General features: G+C 46.8%; 1 protein-coding gene across 1 annotated transcript in view; it reads right to left on the bottom strand.

Annotated features, from left to right (window-relative positions):
* The window catches only part of Colec12 (collectin subfamily member 12), a 146,259-nt gene that overhangs the window by 24,203 nt on the left and 100,300 nt on the right, over window positions 1-21,756 (bottom strand). The window contains exon 3 of the mRNA XM_051202112.1: window positions 648-770. Within this exon, the coding sequence (XP_051058069.1) occupies window positions 648-770 (123 nt within the window). The remainder of the gene's footprint in view (window positions 1-647; window positions 771-21,756) is intronic.

Raw genomic sequence — 21,756 nt, forward strand, 5'->3', positions numbered from 1 at the left:
AGCATTTCCCTGGGTAATAACTGCAGGTGTCTCCAGAGCCTCTTAGAGACAGATAAGATGGGGTGGGGTGGAGAAGAGGGGATGGCTGGGGAAAAAGCAACAAAGAGGGGAAATAAATCTTCCTAACCCATAAAGGGCCGTCAAGATTACTACACGAATCAAAACTGTCCTGTCCACAGCTAAGACCTCAGGACACAAAGACGGAGTTGATGAGGTTAATGAATTTTACAAGAGGGTATCATAAATATGATTCAATTGTCCTTCCCAGGCTCCTTGGATTCAACCAACCTCTCAATGGAAATAGTTGGGGAAAAATGTATTTGTATTGAACATGCACAAATTATTTTTGGTATTATTCTCTAAGTAATTAAGTGCAGCAACCATCTACACAGAATACATCTTATATTGAATATTGTAAGTCATCTAGAAATGATATAAAATATATGGGACGCTGTTTACATATTATATATACAAGTCCTACACTAAGGGATGATACCATGCAAAGACTTTGAGATCCTTGGAGGGGCCAAGGGACTAAAATTAATTCTCTAAGGATACTAGGGTATACTTCCAAAGATGGTTTTTCTGCCTGCATTTGCATTTCAAACCCCTTTGCTATTTGTAAAAGAAACAGAAAGAGTGCTTACCTTTATATCCCAAAATGGCTACTGTGATTGTTAGCAAGGCACACAAAATGTATAATAATATGATTGAAAACTTCAGTGCCCAGTTATTTTTACATTTGGTACACTGTGTTCCTTCCTGAATACCTGTAAGAAAAATCAAAATAGTAGTAAGCAAGAACATCATTTCAAACAGTATCTTCACTAATGCGCATACAGTCACAGCACGTATGCAGAGGGTATGGTGATACCCATGAGGTTCTGTGACTGCCGCTTCAGGCTCCGTGAGCCCCTGTGAGCTCTGCTTAGTTAACCCTGTGGGTCATGGTCTCCTGCTGTCCTTGACCGCACTGGCTCCCACAATCCTTCCTCCCCTCTTCTGCAGGGTCCCCACGCTCCACCTTAGGTTTGGGGGTGGGCCTCTGCATCTGCTCTCATCAGCAGCAGGGAGATGCCTCTCTGGTGATGGATAATCAACCAGTGTAAAAATGACATTTTATTTACTTATTTGTATGTGTATGGGACACATGTGCCCCTTTGGTCTGTGGAGGTCAGTATCATCAACCTGTAGGAGTTGGTTCTGTCCTCCTTCCACACGGTGGCTGGGGATCATACTTAGGCTTGACAGTAGCTGCCTCTACCTGCTGAGCCATTTAGCTGGCCTTATAGGTATAATCGTAATAAGCACCTCTATTATACAAAAACAGCTACGTCTTCTTTCTTGCTTCCCACATTACTTCAAACAGCTGAACACCAGACTTAAGCCCCAATGTTATTTTTGGCAGCTTGTGAGAGTCAAATATTAAATTGCTCTTTTTATTTTTTGAACGTTAAATTTAAATTTTGGCTGTTAAGTTGATATGAACATAATCTAAAATCAGCCCTAAAGGGAGTTATTTAGACCCTAGAAATGAGCCTTCTACAATGAGCCCCTTTACCACCTGCTACAAAAACTCCTGGATAGTCACATGCCCTTGATTGTAATGTACTAGAATCTATAGACAAAAACATGGTTTTACCATCAAAAGTTCAATATAAAAATATATATCGCAGTCACACAAAAACAGGAAGTGTTTAAGTCGCCATAGTATTCTGAAGAAAAAACAAACAAAAACAAAAACAAAAAAACACTACAGAACAAGTGGGAAGATTTTTATGAAAATAAAATTTCTGTAAATAATTTTAATGAAAAGAGGTAAATTTTTATTGCTTATAGTTCGACTACTTGAGAAACAGTCTAGTTTCTGGAAAAACCAGCATCCATGCTGCAAGAGACTATAGAAACTTGCCCACAGAGAGGGAACTTTGCATCTGACTGGTTGGACACGCAGAAGATGAAGACTGGGTGCTTTAATGTGAAACTCACATGGTCACGGTATCTACAGTCTTCACTAGCCTGCCCTGCCTCTCACCCAACCCTCTGCCCCGCCCAGGATTGACAGTACACAAAGTACTGATGTACAACTGCACTCATGACTTTTGATGGACAAGTCATGGGGATTAAGGCGTAGCTGGAACCTTTCTCGATGGAGAGTTCTTCAGCCGTGTTTGCCGTAAAGGAGGATGAACACAGCACACTAACAATGGTTGAAGCTTAGATCTCAGAGTTCAGTCAGCCCCTTCTGTGTCAGAGGAACAAGGGCAGGGGAACCCCTCTACCTTCCCATGGCTTGCAGCTGGCTTCTCACACCTTGGGGAGGGGGCAGAATCGGCTCATGACTTGGGAGTCTGAGACAGGCTTGATGAGGGTACCGATGCCTAATATCTCAGAAGATCGGTTTCTCAAACCTGAAAGACTCTGCCACATTTACCAAGGTCTAGGTGATACCTCACCTGAGGACCACGATTGGAGGGACATGAGTTTCATTCAGCAGCTGATCACGACCAAAAGCTGTAAAATCAAGCTCTTTCATCAAACACAGCTAGAAAAAAAATCAGGTGGTTTGTTTGTTTGTTTTTTGTTGTTGTTGGTTTTTGTCATTAAATTTTACCACTGGGTGGAAGATGGTATTGCCTAGAGATAGGGTCTCTCGGTAAACCATATAGCCAGGCTGACTGGCTAGTAAGCTCTTAGGCTCTGCCTGTCTCTGCCCCCAACATGCTGAGTTTCCAGGAGCATACAATCATTCCCAGTTTTTGCATGGGTGCTAGGGATTTGAGCTTGGGCCCTCGTGCCTGTGGACTCACCACTTTTATCCACTGAGCCATCTCCCCACCCTCTGCCTTGCCTGTTTGGTTTTGTTTATTGGTTGTTTGTTTTTCAAGACAGGATTTCTCTGTGTAACAGTCCTGGCTGTTCTGGAACTCACTCTGTAGACCAGGCTGGCCTCAAACACACAGAGATCTGCCTGCTTCTGCCTCCCCAGTGCCAGGATTAAAGGTGTGCGCCTCCACAACCCGACTGCGCCTTACTTCTTTAATAGACACTTAGGAAGCTCTGTGATGCCTCACGTTCGCTACTGCCCTAATGACTACATCTGCAAAACACATCTCCAATTTCCCCCAGCCTAAGCTACTATCCAAACTGCTCAGGTGGTTAAATTTAAAAACTCCATGATGTGTCTCTTCTATTAATTCTTCAATTTGCGAGTCCCTGCTGGTCTTCCTATAGTGCATTTTCATCACCATCTTTATTTATCACCCAGCTTCCTGATGGTCACTGGCTTCGAACACAGGACCAAGATGCCTTTACGGGTAGCATCTGGAATCCATAGAAGGGGTGCAGTGGTGACAGCTTACTTGCCATCTTACACATACCACAGCCAGGGTTCTGACTTGAGTCAGCCTCTACAAGCCACCGTCTCTGCACTACAGCACGCTCTCTGCTCTGCTCATCCTCTCCATCCCCACTGTGTACTGTGAGATCTTTACCCTCAATAGGAGCTTTCTCTTCCATGGCCAACAGAGTCCAGTCTCTCACTCTATAAAATATGGCTGTCCTCATGAATTTGCCAAGAAGACAAAAACAACTTTCAATGACCCACCCTTAACTAAAAAAAAAAAAAAAAAGATGAACAAATGAATGCAAACATATACAAATTCCATATCAATGTCTCTATAATCTGGTGGTTTAAGATAAAATTGGGCCACGGAGATGGCTCAGTGGGCAAAGGCACCTGCAGATAGACTGACTTTGATCCCCAGGGGCCACATGGTAGGAGAGACCCAATTGTGACTCCTACAGCTGTCCTCTGACCTCTACCCGTGCATATGCACATGAACAACACACACACACACACACACATGCGCACGCGCGCATGCATGCGCGCGAAGTGCTATTAAAACCAATAGAGAAAGAATTATAAGCGGACCTGCAAACATGTCACATTCCATGCTGAGAAGAGCACACATTGTTCCGGGGCAACCGGAACAGACACGGATAAATCTCCTGTAGAAAAACTGGATGCTACTGAGGCTGCTAGGGGTGTGGTCCCTTTGGGTCGAGGGCTTGTGGCGTGTAACACTTTTCACACTTTCCAGGGCGATTTCTTACCCTCTACCGAAAACCCTTGGGAGATTTGGTTGGAGAGAGCACGATAAACAATGGAATCTGGGAGTTCGAGGGTAGTACAATGCTCATCCGGCTAAGTGTCACTGTGTTAATTGACAGGACAACGAAGGCTGGCCAGGTGAAGCAAAATCATACCACCCATGTCCTGACTATCCTGTCCTTCTCTGTATGCTAGCACTGGGCTGTTACTGAGCATCTTTGCATGTGGGATGCACAAAGATCCTCTCCCAGCCAGCTGCCACAGGACCACATTCCAAGGAGCAGGGCGCTTCCTGGCAGCGTGCATTTCTCACTGCTATCAGCACTAATCAGTATCAGATGGCACTGGCTGGCCTCCCTTTCCACTTGACACACTTTCTCTGGCTTGTTTTGTCTCTCTCGGGAGACTGACTCTTAATAAGAATTCCGCCTTATCTTTCCTTCTCTGCCCTCCCCTGGGACAACATCTGGCTAAACATGTAGATGCCTACTACAAAGAGGCCCTGCTGACTCCCACAGCTGGAGGACCCCTTCCTCCTTGAACCTAGATAGTCACAAAGAACCCAAATGTTTGAGACAGATAGCCCCCTGTTACCAGCCTTTGTAGTGTCTGTTTTCTTAGCATTACTTTCCAGAGACTAGGGAGTTTGTTCCCAGGGGGGCTGGGGGCGGTGGAGGAAGAACAAGGGGGACCAATCTGCAGAATGCTGCGCCTCAGAGGTTTCAGTTCAGGAAATGGGGAAACATTGCCCATTGCCACCAAGAGGTCTAGCTTCTTGAAAATCCTGGCCCAAATAGCACATTTGTAATGCAGCTGGCCAGAGGCGGAAAGGGCCTTGAAGGTCCACTGGCTTTCCCATTGGCTTGCCTCTTGAACTACCTCCCACTCTAGACCATTCTTGGCTCATGGTATTTGAATGCATTTTGCAGTCTCCAAGTCTTTATTATTTAAAAACCTTTGGGGCCCCATGAAGCCAGACTCAGCGCGGTGAACTTAAATAGCCTACTGAAGTTAAGAAGAGGCTGACAATGTGGTCTCCAGCGCCCACTCTCAAAAGTTCTCACTCTTGTTCTGTCTCCAGTGACACATGTTTCAAGTAAGAATGTGCTGGGGCCACCGAGCAGGGGGTGGCCAGCTGGTTGCAGGAATAAGTGACGTGCCCCAAGAATGCCAGTACAAAGGGTCAGAAACTCATCAGTAAAGAGAGTTCCTTTTGGTTGTGGTTCTCCATAAAGAGCCCTCCCAAGTGTTGTGGTCCAGGCTCCAATCCAGACTGTGTTTCCAATCTTTTTTAGAAGCTGGGTTGGCGGGGGGGAAGGACACACACAATTCCCTTCACTAATTGTGCTTGTCTGCCACGTGCATCACCAAAGATGGGTTTATTCATTAAGATGGATGCTCACTGACCGAGGGTCTCCCTCAGTAGGTAGAGGTTGGCACCGTGGGTATAGTGGAACATTCTGGGTCATGTTAGTCACCTGAAGTGAGTGGTGCTATCAAGACCATGTAGCCAGAAAGGAACATTACAAAGCTGGTAGATTGCAAAAATCTCAACGACCACAGTTTTGATCTGAGATTGCAAGTGACCCTTTCATGTGGCTTTTCCAAAGTTACTAATTTATTGCCTGGTTGCATAAATTCCCATAAGCCGAGGAGAATAACTTGGCTCTAACTGTCAAACTGATGAGTCAAATAAATACCTATACATAGTTATAATTGTCCTCCACAGCAACAAAACGGGGTTAACATTCTGGCTAGCTGCTCTAATGTTATGAAATCACAAAAGGTTCATACCCAAACCTTTCATCCCATAAACAATTACCTTGTTCTCATTACACAGGCCATTTAATATGTGGTTCAATATGGATTTTGTTAGTACAATTCTTTTTATTACTAAGTGATTTACCTTCCTAAATAGAAACCCTAGTGCTGGACATCTTAGCATGCCACATTTCCTAAGTGACCCGAGGAATCACAACAATGGGATAAGAAACTAGAAGTGAAGTCACTTTCTGTGCATACAATCTCTCAGCAATTCTATTCAGGAAGGTGTATCAGGGAAAAAGTTAGAAGACAGTTATATGAGTAAACTTTTTTTTTTAAAGAGTATTATCTGTTTAAGAATTTCTATAGGCAAAAACCAGATGCAACGGTCCCATTCAGAATATAGAGTGTCTTCCAGAATGTACAGTGTCTCAAAACAACACCATTCTTTTCTCTTTGTGGTTTTTATACAATAAGAATCCTTTATCAGAAGAGCTGTCCACAAATGTTTTCAATTCTGAGCAGAAGACTCTCTGCTGGCTGCAGGGGTCAAACATCAAATCTCCGCCACACACTTTTCCTGGCTGGCCCCTCCCTCTTGGCCGCATTCCTGGTTGTTTCATTCTACGGCACAGAGTGAATGGACGATGGATTCCAGCAGTCCTGACAGCTTCATTATCTGGCTATGTAGTGTCCTTTTGTGATTAAGCCCTAAATCTTTGCACGAAAAGAACTCATGGTGATTTGGCTCCAGCTTGGGCCTTGAGAGTCTGCCACACAATTAGGACAGACAAACACCATGCACGTACTTGCAGAGAGGCTGCCAGACATTTTTTTTTTTTTTTTTGCTTGGTGCAGAGTTCGTGACTGGTGCAAACACTAACAGGAATTGCTAAAAATGACCGACATTTCTGAGGACCTGATGTGGGCTAAACTCTCTCTCCTTGCTGCTTGTGATCCCCCGGACAAGCCCAGAGCAGAGCTTCGCTCTTGCTTTACATACTTTAGAACATTGGACGGGCTTCCTAAACCGTGTCACAGAGCCAGGATGTGGGCACAGCCCTGTCACACATTCTTCTACCTTATTTACCTTTCTAGAAAAAAAGAAAAGGGGAGAGAGGAAAGCAAGGCGAAGGAGCTGGTAGGCTAAACATGCATGACAAGCATCCTGTCAGGATAAAGCAGCACAGAACACTTCATGCGTTGAGAGAGAAGCTTTCTCAGATGTGAGCAGTAACATTTAGTCCCCGTTAACTATGACAGGGCCCAGGCTTCTGCAGGCTGTAATTCTTTCTGCATCGGTGTACCTGAACAGCAAGCAAGATAACTCCATTGTAAATAAATGCTCATTATTCCACCAGAGGTCACCATCAGCTAAAAAGGCCTCTGGTCAAGAAGGATGTTGACTCCTCATAGAGAATAAGCCCCCTTCCAAGGGAGGTGGTGCTCTGGGAACAGGGTGCACTGGGGTAACTCTAATGTAAAGGAAAACTACGAGGCATCTAAGGGTCTCCAGAAATTTAGCCTAGAAAACAGATCAAGTCAGTTGCCTCGAGTGTGCTTTCTTTTAAAGAGATACTACACTGAAATAGGAATCTCAAAGAGCAGTCTCCATAGTCTTCAACTATAGTCCCAAGCAAATGCTGATGGCTCAAGCTCGCTAGAACCAAGCATGCGGTTAGTAAAAAGGTAGGGAGAGGGCTTGCCAATGGTGATTAAAAAACAAATTATCTCTAGTCTCCCGAAAACAAAACAAAACAAAAATCTATCTGGAGTACACTGTCAAATGATTTTCTGGGGATGGGGCATGGGAGGCTACAAAAGCCACCACAATCCCCTTGTTTAGAAGTCTCAATAACTTCTACTGTCAATGCATTCATTCCGCTAGTGTAAAAAGAGTCCCTGAGTATTGGGGCTGGCTTTTGGGTCCAAGTTTCCTGACTCCGCACAGAGCTTTTCTGACTCCAAATGCCACCATGTCACTGTGCCTGTTTCTCACTAAGGTCACTATGATGAGATGAGAACATATCCAGCACCGTGGATAAGAGTGGAAGACCCTGGGGGCCCTAAACCTGTGTCCTCCCCCGACAGTGGGCTGCTCATTTAACCTCTGGGCTTTGATATTTACCTTTCTCTTCCTAAAGTATCCTTTCCTTCTGACTAGCCACCTCCTCAATGAGACCTTCCTAACTCGCCTCGCACCCCACCCAATGGAGCCTGAGCCCTCACTGTCTGTTGGCTGCACTGTGCACATACACACTCATCTGTGTGTCTCTCAGGCGATTTAAACACCATCTTCTAGACACTTCCTTTGCCTGGAATGGGGATTTAATTCTTTCCTGTAGTATGGCTTTATCACTTCTCAGAACAAACAAGCATTCTCTGGCACCTTGCACGCCACAGGACTGAACTGATTAAGACTGGAAGGGAGACAGGGAAAGAAAGATGGTTCCCCGTCAGTCTCCTTCACATTGACTGGAAATGGCCCTCGGGTGCAGGGAATTCCCTGCATCTTTGTGCCTGTCCCTCCAGGTGAGGAGTAACAGAGGACTTCACCGTCCTGGAGGCCAGGGTGTAGACATCCTGGAAAGGGTGCATGAAAGGCAACATTAAGATGCTCTGTGTGCACCCCCCAACCCCCAGCTTGGCTGTGCCACCAGAAGTTGGTTCTTCGGCGGAGGAGGGAGTGGTGGTAGGACTGGGGAAGAAATGTGAACCAGGCCTTGAGACCCTTTCCAGACCTTTCCATGGCAAACCCCGTGGCTTAGTTTTCAATGTCCAGCATTCACAAAGCTCAACCCAACAAGGCAGAGGGCGACATGAAAGGCCATGGCCCCCACTTGCCTCTAGTGTTGGTACTTTTAAAAGTGTCACATTGGACAGCTAAAGGACTAACAAGATGATGAAGGGCACACAACCGAGCAGGATCAACCTCAGTTCACGAGAGGCTGTCTGCTGTTGATGGTGGGAACACTATTGGGTGGGAAGACCATTAGTAGTACAGTAGTACACATCAAAGCCTAAACCTGCTCTCACATAGGCATGTGCGTGTGTGTATGTGTGAGTGTGTGTGTGTGTGTGTGTATGTATGTGTGTTATAAGTACCTGCTCTCACACAGTCATGTGTGTGTATCTGTGTGTTATAAGTACCTGCTCTCACACAGGCATGTGTGTGTCTGTGCATGTCTGTGTGTACATGGAGACCACAGGAAGACACTGAGTATCTTCCTCCATCCATCTCCTCCTTACTCCTTTAATACAGGGTCTCACAGATCCTTGAGTTCAGCTTCAGCTGGTCAGTGAGCTGCTGCAATCTTCCTGTCTTTACCCCACAGTGCTGGGTTGCTGGTACAGGCAGCCATACCTGTCTTTACTAGCACAGCAAATGCTTTTACCTAGTGAGCCATTTCTCCAGTCCTACACTCGTTTATTTGTAGACCAAGAAAATTAGTATTTTGATGAAAAGGGAGGGACTTCAATATGAATGAAAATAACATTTCTCATTCCTCTATGACTCTTCCTTCCTTCCTTCCTTCCTTCTTTCCTTCCTTCCTTCCTTCCTTCCTTCCTTCCAGAGAAAGGGCCAAGGCAGTGACAGACTCTATGGCTGGTGTCCATTCTGTCCTGCATTGGACATTTCTTGGTTCAGAAACTTAATGGGAAGCGAGCCAGCCAACTTAAAATGACCCAAGTGAGGGAAGGTTGGCCAATAAACAATGGGAAAAGTGTGGCTTTGCATCCCAGAAGATGGCTGTACAGTCCAGCCACATACTTGTTATTAAAGCTGAGCAGAGGCAGACAACTGTGATTTTCAAGACAAAAGAATGAAACTGGGAATTAAACAAAAAGCCACTCAGCAGAAACACTGGTTGGCACAATTATAACTGAATGTCAAGTAAACAGGAACATCTTTACTTACTAAATTTTCCACACCAAAGAGTTCCTTCCCAACACAGTTGAAATTTAGAAATGTGTTGAAAGATGAAATAAATAAAAATGCGTTCTTGTATATACTCAAATGACTTTCTTCAGACAGAGCACAATTTAAACACACAGTCTCCTATAGATGTCTTAGGGGAGTGGCAGGAGCTACATGACACCAACTGGTGAGAATGTACTATTTGTATATATTCACAGCTCCATGGTCCCGAACTTTGCATGCATACCTTGAAACTGGCCTCCCCGAGCCTTGGAAACAGACTCACATCAGAGCTTTTGCTACCTGGAGAGCTGGTTGTTAAACATTTGCCAGCATACTGCTCAGACTGGTGCACCGACCTGTAGTAAAGAGTCCCAGCAAAGGCATTGGGAGGCAGTTAGTTCATTTGGTAAAGTGCTTGCCGTGCATGCATGGAGACTTGAGCAGGTGTGCTGGTATGTGCCTGTGGTCGCAGTGCTGGGGAGCCAGGAGGAGGCGGGTCCCCGGAGCGGGTGCACTATCTGGCCTACTGAGCAAATCCCAGGCCAGCGAGAGACACTGTCTCAAAAACTGCCCCTGAGAAATGACACCTGAGGCTGATTCTGGCCTCCACATGTATACACACATGCACATACAAACACTCACACACACACACTCACACACATGCACACACAACACTCACACACACTCATATACAACACTCAACACACACACACCCTCACATACAACACACACCACACATGCACACACAACATTCTCACACACTCTCTCACACATACCCACATGCATGCACACACATACACACACAACACTCTCACACACACTCTCACATACACACACACTCAACACACACACATGCAACACAACACTCACACATGCAACACAACACTCACACACACACATACAATGCTCAACACAACAGCACACACATTCTGTCTCTCTCTCTCTCTCACACACACACACACGCACACGCACACGTACTCGCGTGTGCGCGCGTCCCTCTAAAGAAGTGCTTGTTCTGAGGGACCATTGACAACAGGCTACCAGGGGTGGCTTGGGTTGACAGATGATGGATAATCCTTCTAAAATGTGGCTGGGCCTAGAGGACTTCCTGTCTGGGGAGGTCCAGCCACCCAACGCTACAGTTGCAAACGTGGCTCAAGCTTAAGTCCTATTGATGTCAGCGCTGTCCTTTTCACAAATACAAAGACAGCACATGTTCACCTCCTGTCTCATCACACTGGGCCCAGCCCTGGAGAGGAACCGAAAGAGATGTGGCCGGGATTCCCAGTGTTTGCATTCCTGGTCAAGGGCTTAAATTAACCCTGGACTTTACAGCTTTTGCTACTATGCAATGTTCCTTCCTGTCGGGAGGCAGTTGTGTTAAAGTGACAAAGCTGGACAAGACAACCAGCATGTAGAAATACAACCGATTGGTTGTCCTGTAGCTGTCTATCACCTCCAACACCATGGGGCTGCGGGTGGGGTGGGGTGGGGAACACAAACACCTAGTAAAGAATACACAGTAAAGAATGCTGCCTACTGTTGTTATGACAGCGCTTATAACATTCAAGTGCTAAGGTGCTATGGCTCACTGAGCCTACTGTGTGATCGCACATTTACACATTTACTGTGTCTTAGCTGTAGGACTGGCACCCACAAGTTGAACTTGGTGGCTGGAACACCTCCTTCCACTCCTGCTTACTCCCAGGAGCACAGCACAGCTGGGCACAACTCATTTAAGAGAAGTGTTTATCCAGGAACTGGCGGGAAAGCCAGGCTCTAGGGGGCCCTTTGTTTAGGGAGGGAGGGCTCCTTCTGCTATATGGGTCCAGAGCAGGATGAAAGGGGCTACAGAGTAGACCGTTTCTTCTTTGGGAAAAGAGCAGTGCTGTGGTTATCTACACGGGACTGGGGGAAAGGAAAGCTGTAACACGAGAAAGAGGAACAGGATCACAGAAATACTGGAATATTTCCACTAGCTGCTAACAATGTATCATTCATTCATTCATTCGTTCACTCATCTATTCCCTTTTTGATGTTACACATGTGTGTATAGGTGCACATGTCTGTGTGTGGACAGGCGGAGGTCAATGTTCTATGTCTCCCTGTCGTCCTTCAGTTTTAATGCTTGTCTGTGTACCACACATACGCAGTGCTCACAGAGGTCAGAAGAGGGTGTTGGGTAACCTGGAGACAGTTACGGGTGTGAGTTGACTAATGTAGGTGCTGGGAATTCAACTTGAGGCCTTTGGAAGATCAGCAAGTGTTCTTTTTCTTCTCTTTTGGTTTTTTGAGACAGGGTTTCTCTGTGTAGCCCTGTTTCCCCTGGAACTCACTCTGTAGACCAGGCTGGCCTCTAACTCACAAAGATCTGCCTGTCTCTGCTTCCTGAGTGCTGGGATTAAAGGCGTGTGCTACTACTGTCCTGCTCAGCAAGTGCTCTTAACTGTTTGTTTATTATTATTTGTTTGGTTTTTCAAGACAGGGTTCTCCAGGTATCCCTGGCTGTCCTGGAACTCACTCTGTAGACCAGGCCTTCCTTGAACTCACAGAGATTCATCTTCCTCTGCCTCCCAAGTGCTGGGATTAAAGGTGTGCGCCACCACCACCACCACCACCACCACCACCACCACCCTGTTTCATTTTTTTGAGACAGACTTCTCACTTGGCATTTACCAACTTGCCAGCAAGTGCCAGAATCTCCCTGTCTCCCTCACTACAGCCCCTTCATTGCAGACACATGTGACACATGCCATAATGCATAGCTTTTACATGGGCTCTGGGGATTCGAACCCAGGTCCTCATGCTTGTGTAGCAAGCACTTTATCCACTGAGCATCTCCCTATCCTCCAACAGTGACTTTTATCCTAAGAAGTCAGGGATCTATGCTTTGCTAACTGGAAGCTAGAAATGATGCCTACTGTGTTTGTGGCAGTTTTAGAGAGTAAGAGGAAAGGAAAGACAGTTACGGCCACAGTCATGTAAAAATCCTTGAACACGCAAGGCACTGTCAATCAAGGCAGTCAGGTGTAGAAATGAGTACTGACCTAGTATCCAATGGAGAATGCCGATACTAAGGTTGTCCTTGTTTTTGGAGCGTGTGTGTGTGTGTGTGTGTGTGTGTGTGTGTGTGTGTGTGTGTGTGTGCGCGCACATGTGTATCTGCTGAGGACTGAACTAATTGCCTTGTGTGCGCTGAGTAAGCGCTCCACCATCCAGCAGAAGCCCCAGCTCAACGCTAAGGTTTTTATATCTATTGCACCTGGTGGGTCAACAGGGTAGATTTCCTTTCCCACTCTCCTCTTAGCCAGGTAAGACCCATTAGAAGCCTTACACAGGGCCCTTCCGTTTGTGTTTCTATTCCGAGGAGCTGAGTTTGGACACAGCAGTGTTTATGGAAAAGGCATGTCCCAAGTCACCTACAATCACTTTTCTCCCCCCACCTGCCTTCAAAATGAATACCCAGAATGAAACATCCAAACAGGTGCCGTTAACCAATTCATTCATTCATTCATTTACTTATCGGCAATATAGGGGTTTCAGATGTTAGGCAAACATTCAGCCACTAAGCCACAGCCCCAGCCCCGATGCCCTTAATTACTGTGGTACTGTATTGTACAAAAGCTTTAGTTGGTGTTTGTTTCTACTAAGTCACTCACTACCATCTGGAATTCACTTAGCCAAAGCTAGCAATGGATCATCGAAACCTTCTAAATTGGTGGAGTGGAGGTAACATATTGGAGGGTGCCCCTGAGAGGCTGTTATTTGATGACACCGGATAATACAATTTATCCAAAGCACAGCATTGGCCGATTCAAGGCCACACCTAGGTTTTTGCCATGGGGACATTTAATGTGACACTGCAGTGTCATCCTGACCCTTGAATTGGAGAGGAATTTTCACAGCAGCTCTGCTGGGCACAGCCACATAGGAACACAGACCTTTGGGAGAGTACTCACAGTTTCCCTTATTTTACATTTCCACTTTGATGAAAAATGAGATTTTTTTTTTGGTGCAATTAAATAAATACAAATTCCTATGCCATACTGGTCATCTGGGCCCATGTTACTTATCAAATGCAAGCTATGTTTAATGTTTCTGATTTTAATACTCTTCACCCCCCCACTGGGTTACAGATTCTCAGTGTCCGGGACATGCTGTGGCGTTGCAACCCTTGCTTCTGCCTCTGATGTGAAGAGCAGACATCTGTAGACTGGTGTAGGCACCAGGGACCTGACTGCATGGGGACTGAGGTGCTTCCTGGCTACACTGATGATGATTTCTGTGTGCTTTGCATTCCAGGGCAAGGGATCAGCCACTCTGAGCAAATCCTTTGGTTGATGTCTACAAACTCCCAGGTAAGCAGCCTCTTGGAGGCGGACCTGAACCTCAGTAGAATGAGTTATTGTGACTCTAATCCCCAGCCCAAGGGGAGCAGCAGTCCCCAGAGAAGTGTGCCTCTTGTGTTCCATAGTACATGTGTAGGTGACTGACTGGCAGACATACTGGTTGCACCCTGTGTACCACGAGATGCCAACATACAAGTTAATCACCGCTTATCTGAAATGCTTGAAATTACAAGTGTTCCAATCTTTTCAGATTCCAGAATATCTGTATGCATTTAATGAGATATCTTAGGGATATGACCCATTTGAAACACAAAATTCATTTATATACTTTCATACAACATTTGTCGCACATCTGTGCTTGGGGCCGATACACGAGGTTAGACTTGTGGCATAGGAGCGCTCAAAGTTGCAGAATTTGGAGCAGTTAGGATTTCAGGTTTTTAGATGAGAGGTGTTTGGCCTGAAGTTCTATACAGGGTGCTGCTGTGAAGTTTTTGGAAATCCCTGTTACGTTCTTCTCTGGTCCTCCCTGGAATGCCTTTAGCATGTGGGTCACGGAGACCTGGAGGGCTGAGGAGTCTAGGTATCTACTGCCTGGGTTATTGCTGAAAGCACTCGAAGCACTCGGCTCCTATGTGTCCCTGTGAATTGTGTCGTATGTGTCCACAGGAATTGCAGGTGGGGGTTTCAAAGGCAATGGAAAGCATAACACGGAGGGAGGCTAAGCAGACCTTGCATGGCAGTATACACATTTGGTGTCTTCAAACATGTGTTGCATAACTTTTAGAAGATAATGGTATATACCTTGGGAATATTATACATATTATTTGGAGATCACGACTGCTCAATGTTAGGCAACTGAAGGGTCTTTTTAAACTCCATTTTCAAACTGTCGGCTTCCCCTAGCTTTGAACAAAGGCTAACTTGCTAGTGTATCTGACATTTAAGTACAGCCTGTGACTGAATGGGCCTAAAGTAACCTAATCACATGGTAGCTAGGACCTCACAGATAAGCATTTAGACTCAATTTCAGGAGATTCATAGGTGCCAAAAGGCACCCAAGACTCAATGGTCAGAACTGACTTCTCAAGGAAGTTGGGGAAAATCCAAATTCTTTCTCATCATTATTTAAAGGTGTTAGGAGATTTGTAGGTTGCTCTTGACATCCTACAGTTGGGGTAATTCAATTTATAAGCATCTCTTCCCTCTTCTCCCTCCCTCCCTCCCTCCCTCCTTCCTTCCTTCCTTCCTTTCTTGTAATTGCCTGGCCTAAGCAACACATATCTGTGAATCCCTGATACCAGTAACTAGTTCAAAACAGTAGTACCTTAGGCATGGCGTGTATACACCACATCACATACAATGCCAGCTAAGGAGCAGTACAGAAACTATCCAGCCCAGAGCTGCAGTCAAGGACAGAACTAGCCAAAGAAAGGGAAAAGTCTAGATGCAGACATAAGGGAAATTGGGGAAAGACCATCTGTTGTTAAAATCACAAAGTAAAATTCCCTAGTGGAGGTCCAGATAGCTCCTCAAGAAATGTCCTACTTGCTGAGCAGTGGTCGTGTACGCCTTTAATCCCAGCACTCGGGAGGCAGAGACAGGTGTTTCTCTGAGTTGGAGGTCAGCCTGGTCTACAGAGCAAGTTTCAGGACAGCCAGTACTGTTACACAGAGAAACCGTGTCTCGAAAAAAAACAAACCAAACACCAAACAACAACAACCCCCCCCCAAAAAAAACCCAAAATGTCCTACTTACACCATCTCAAAGAGCTGGCAACCACCCTTGTGGGAACCAACAGCAGGGACAGCAGCTGTATTGGCCATATGTGTAGTGTCCCTTCTCACATCTGGCCTCATCTGGATTGTGTCCCTTTTTCCAGGACATTCCCATCTCACAGAGAAAAGGGTGAGGTCCACGAGGCGCAGGGCTGTGTGCTCAGCCCTTCCATTCCAGCCCAATCAGCTTCCTTGCTGCACCCTGAACACAGCAGGGCCAGTGACCATGGACCCTTGCAGCTGTATGCTCCTGTAGCTCCTATGTAGCAGCTGCACACAGGTCCAGCTCCAGCTTTGTTGTTGTTCAGGTTTTATTCTGATGACATTTTCTCTGATAGGCATTCCCCGGTTTCCCTTTGGAAGCAGCGATCCTATTGCCCGTTTCCATCTTCCTCTCCCATGTTAGTTTTCTCCATAGCTCTTACGGCTATTTGACATACTGTAGAAGGCCTGTGCAGGCAGGGATCCCCGGTGTGTTCTCACTCATGTATACCTAGAGAGATGTTAGTGTGCGCTGAGAAAATCCCCATCTCACAGAGCTGGTGAGAAGATTAAATGAGTTTATATATATATGCATCCTATACACTAAGCACTGTGAGATGTTTCTTCTTCGCTTACTAATTTATATATTTATTTGTATGTATGTATGCTTGGGGTGGGGGTGTCTGTGGAAGCCAGAAGAGGACTTCAGATCCCCTGGATCTGAGGATACAGGTGGTTATGACCAGCCTAACTCGGGTGCTGACCCCATTGGGGTTCTCCAGAAGAGCAGCAAGCTCTCCCAACTACTAACCCATCTTCCAAGCTTGTAATGTTTCTTATTTTGATTTTTTAAAAACAACTTTGTGACAAGCCCAAAGAGTACTTATTACTACATCCATCTGATACATTAGGAGACTGAGGCCCACAGTAAGTTATCTGTGAGTTCACATTCAAGGTTGGGAGTGCCAGCTCCCAACCGAGATCTGTGTTCTCATTCTCCTGACTCTTTGTTGTGGGAGGCGGGATTAAGGTACCCAGCATGGAGCCAGCTCTTACTTATAGACATGCATGGACCTGAAATGATGGAGGTATTCTGTTTACTTCCTAACTTGTCCAAAAAAAAAAAAAAAGTGGTCAAGCCTGCCAATTAAAAGAGTGTTTTCTTGACCCCAGAAACTCTGTGGATGGAGACATTTACTTGAAACACTCATTCCATCATAACAGGAAAGAAGCAGAGCAGGGTTATTATAACAGCTGCTTTCATGCCCCAAACAAGGTTTGGCTGTTTTTGGCCAGTTGCTCTGTAGTAAGTTGGCAAGAAGCTGACAGACTATGTGAATTTCCTTTCAAAAGATTATTTTGCTTCTTTAGAAAGAAAGAAAGAAAGAAAGAAAGAAAGAAAGAAAGAAAGAAAGAAAGAGGAAGGGAGAAAAGGAGGAAGGAAGGAGGGAGGGAGGAAGGAAGGAAGGCAGGAGGAAGGAAGGCAGGCAGGAAGGAAGGCAGGCAGGAAGGAAGAAGACCATTGCAATGCATTTAGAGATCCAAAAGCAGCGGCCCTGTCCCCTTACACAGGCTCTTCTGAGCTAATCCACAGTCCACATGCACACAGCACAGAACACAAAGGGCACCCTTCACTGAGTAGCTTTAAAGCTGTCACTTCCCTTCAGACCCATAAAGGGGAGAAGACATGGATCTCGGACTGGTGCCAGTGTCTCTGTGCACATGCCGTTGCTCTTGGGTCCAATTAGAGAGGAGGACTGGGCTGGGGTGCAGAGGACAGAGCTTTGCTGGGCCTTAGCTGGAAATCCTACAAAAGCTGAAATGCCGTTGGCTGCCGAGACCTGGCAGTGCCAGGCTGAGCCTCCCGGAAAACCAGGGCTCAGCAAGCGCTTGAAACAATTTTACTGCTAATGGGTTCCAGATGGCAGAAGAGCAACCTGAGCAGGATGCAACTGACATGTGCACGAGTCCAAAGGCTGGTGCCCATCAGCCAGGCCGCTGTCACAACTTAGAGCCCCTGTGCATGGGGACTGGAACACCTGCACATAACCCCCCCCCAGGCTGGACCTAACAGCAGGAACTGGGGTATGGCAGGAATGTAAGCCCCAGAAGCTTCTCTCTGACCCCCTAGCTATTCTTGCTCCTCATTGTCTAGGTCTGAGCTAGACAGGAGCCTGAGGCCCAGAGGAGAAGAGCCTCACAGAACACTGCTGCAGTTCCGGACCCAAAGGGAGGAAACCCAGGCCACTGCAGGCAGCTTAAGACCTATTTTTTTTTTTTAACCCGAAAAGTTTTAATTCTCTTTTCCTTCAAAACTGGAGTCTGCAGCACTTGCCTTACAACCAGAGACAAGGAAGCTGGCATGTAGCCTAAGAAAGCCAGGACACGACGCACAGGGCACCACCAGCCAGCTGGTGAACTGGAACACCCCTGGGTGAGCCTGGGGAAGAGTGGGATGGGAAAGATGGGTGCCCCACGGGAGGGCTATGTTTAATTCAGTGCTAACACAACCCAGATCTAAAGCTCAACTCAGCCAAAGGGAGAACATGGAATTGCACACGCCTTCAGCTCTGGCTTGCATAATGCTGATTAATCCAAAGGGTTACCTCATAGAGCTCCCAAGCCGAGTATGGGCCATGCGTGCCCCAACAGCCAGGAAACACCACTCTTAGCTTTTACTGTGGGAGGTTTCCCCGGAGGGCACCCTGCTCCATATGGACCAGGCTGCACCAAGCCGATGGCCCATCAGAATACAGTCATAAATGAAAGTAGATGGATGCATGGCTATTTTAAGTTGTTCCACTCTGTCAGGAAAACTGCAAGGACAGGTGCCAGGGCTTACAGAACACACTTTCCGCTCCTTAGAGGTGGTACAAAATGCCCGAGCCGTTTACTTGGTGAACCAGAGTTGCATGCAGCTGTCCCTGATCTTTTAGTTAACTGACCGAAGTGGTGCAGGGTACAGAACAGGAGGGAAGAAAGGAAGCAAAGTAGCACACAGCCCCTGCCCTCCAGGCAGCTGTAAGGTTTCTGTGACTGATTTCCTAGCTGAAGTCAAACCTTACGCATAGTTGGCACCTCTTTCCAGAGAGAACGCTTGAGTGGCGAACGGTGGTGCTGGGGAAGGAGAGCTGGAGAGACGGCTCAGCGGTTAGGAGCGCTTGCTACTCTTGCAGAGGACCTGCAAGTTCAGTTCCCAGCACCCACGTCAGACAGTTCACAATGGCCTGCAACTCCAGCTCCCGGGGAATACGATGGCCTCTTCAATCACCTGCACATGTCTCTCTGTCTGTCTGTCTGTCCCTCCATCCTTCCTCTCTCTCCCCTCTCCCTCTCTCATACACATATTTTTTCCTCTATCTCACATACATAAATGAAAAGCAAAATAAATCTTTAAAAACTGGAAATGGTATAGCAGGGTTAGAAGTTCAGCTCGTTGTGGATCACTTTGCCTAACATGCTCAAGGCCCTGCATTCGAGCACCCGGAACGGCAAAATAGTCAAAATCTGTTCCTGCCCATATATACCAATAACCCTAGCAACTCAGGGGCAGAGGCAGAAAGGTGAATCTGATGAGGTCTCCTAATAATGGGAGATACAGAGTCCCAACTGTCCACCTCTTGTCACCCGGTAAAGTTTCCAGTAGTGGGACTGAGTTACAATCAATTGAGCTGTTGGTCAGTGGGTTCCCAAACAACCCAGGCTGTTGCTAAGACAACGGGATGCTCTCTGCAAACTGACGGCAAGACACCATTACCAAGGACAACATCCACACAACTCATCGAACATGGAGAAGCCAAGCTCATGCCTACATGGAGTCTTCACTCCTATGTTCTAGCATCTTTGGTTCAGGAAGGTACCCTGCAGGCTATCAAAAGAGAAATGCAAACACCAACCCAGACACAAAACCTTTGACCTACATATGTCCTGCCTGCAAGATGTGCTGGGGCAAAGATAGCTCAGAACTTGTGGGAATAGCTAACCAATGTCTGATTTGACTTAAAGCCCACTCCAAGAGATGAAACCCATGTCTGACACTGCTTTGGTAGCCAAGAACTAAGGATTAGATAGCCCAGAGGCCTATGGTAAAGCCAAACACTACTGGTCTTTAAAAAATCATCAATAAAACAATTCCTAATGATACTCTGCTATACTCGTGGATCAGTGCCTTATTCAGTCATCAGAGAAGCTTCCTCCTGCAGCAGATGGGAACAGGTTCAGAGACCCACAGCCAGACACTATGAGGAGAGAAGGGTCTAAATGGGATGTCTCCATCAGATCCCCCCCTCAGAGCTCAGGGAACCCCATAAAAGAGGGGTTGGAAAGAGAGGGTGGAGGACACCAGGGAAACAAAGCCCTTTGAATTACATAATAAGCTCTCACAGAGACCGAAGCAGCAGGCATACGGCCTGCTCAGGTCTGCACCAGATCCTCTGCACACCTTATAGCTTTCAGCTTCCTTCTTTCGTTGGTCTCCTGAGTGTGAGAACGAGCAGGCCTCTGATTCTTGTGCCTGCTCTGGGGACTCTTTTCCTCTCTATTTCCCTTACCCAACTTTGATGTGATGGTTTTTGTTTCACCTGGTTGTGTTTTCTTTTTGTCATATTTGTTTGTTATCTCTTAGAAGCCTGTTCTTTTCTAAGGGGAGACAGAAAGGGAGTAGATCTGGAGAGAAAGAGGAAAGAGGGAGGGGAAGATCCAGGAGAGAGGAGGGAGGGGAAGATCCAGGAGAGAGGAGGGAGGGGAAGATCCAGGAGAGAGGAGGGAGGGGGAGATCCAGGAGAGAGGAGGGAGGGGGAGATCCAGGAGAGAGGAGGGAGGGGGAGATCCAGGAGAGAGGAGGGAGGGGAAGATCCAGGGAGAGGAGGGAGGGAAGATCCAGGAGAGAGGAGGGAGGGGGAGATCCAGGAGAGAGGAGGGAGGGGAAGATCCAGGAGAGAGGAGGGAGGGGGAGATCCAGGAGAGAGGAGGGAGGGGGAGATCCAGGAGAGAGGAGGGAGGGGGAGATCCAGGAGAGAGGAGGGAGGGGGAGATCCAGGAGAGAGGAGGGAGGGGGAGATCCAGGAGAGAGGAGGGAGGGGAAGATCCAGGAGAGAGGAGGGAGGGGGAGATCCAGGAGAGAGGAGGGGAGGGGGAGATCCAGGAGAGAGGAGGGAGGGGGAGATCCAGGAGAGAGGAGGGAGGGGAAGATCCAGGAGAGAGGAGGGAGGGGGAGCTATAATCAGGGTATAGTCTGTGGAAAAAAAAGAACCCATTTCAATAAAATGATAAACATTCTGCTGTGCTGTGCTTTCTGCACCTTTTGCTGTGACGTCATCTCCCCCTTCCCACCCCTAGACCCTTTTACCCTAGACTCCTCTGCAGCTGTATTTCCTCCTTCTCATTTGTCCCTATCACCCATCCTCTGAGAATCCTATACAAACTGCCAGGAATAATCCTGATGGCCCTTTGTAGAGAATGGAGCAGGCATCATGGCTGTGTGGAGAATTCCAGCATGCCTGTCCTGACACAGGGTCACTGGATTCTAGTCTAGAATTGGATGGACCAACCAGCCTCTCTGCTTGAGATGCCAAATGGGCAGAAATAATCACTTACTTGAAACAGGATCTACGCAACCCAAATATTCCCCCCAAAGCAAACAAATCAGATGAAACCCACCAAAGGAGGAAAGGGAAAGGAACAAAGGGCAGAAGGAAAGATCCAGCTTCTGAGCGATCATGGTGGGTGAGGGTCAAAGCTCAAAATACTAAAACTGCTTCTAATGCTCCACTGAGTGGCAGCCCCTTGATGCTCCTGACAAGTTATTTAGAGCAATGTGCTCTGCTCCTGAGGGGTCCACAGATCGCC

This window comes from Phodopus roborovskii, unplaced genomic scaffold, assembly GCF_943737965.1.
Source record: "Phodopus roborovskii unplaced genomic scaffold, PHOROB, whole genome shotgun sequence".
NCBI classification, from domain to species: domain Eukaryota; kingdom Metazoa; phylum Chordata; class Mammalia; order Rodentia; family Cricetidae; genus Phodopus; species Phodopus roborovskii.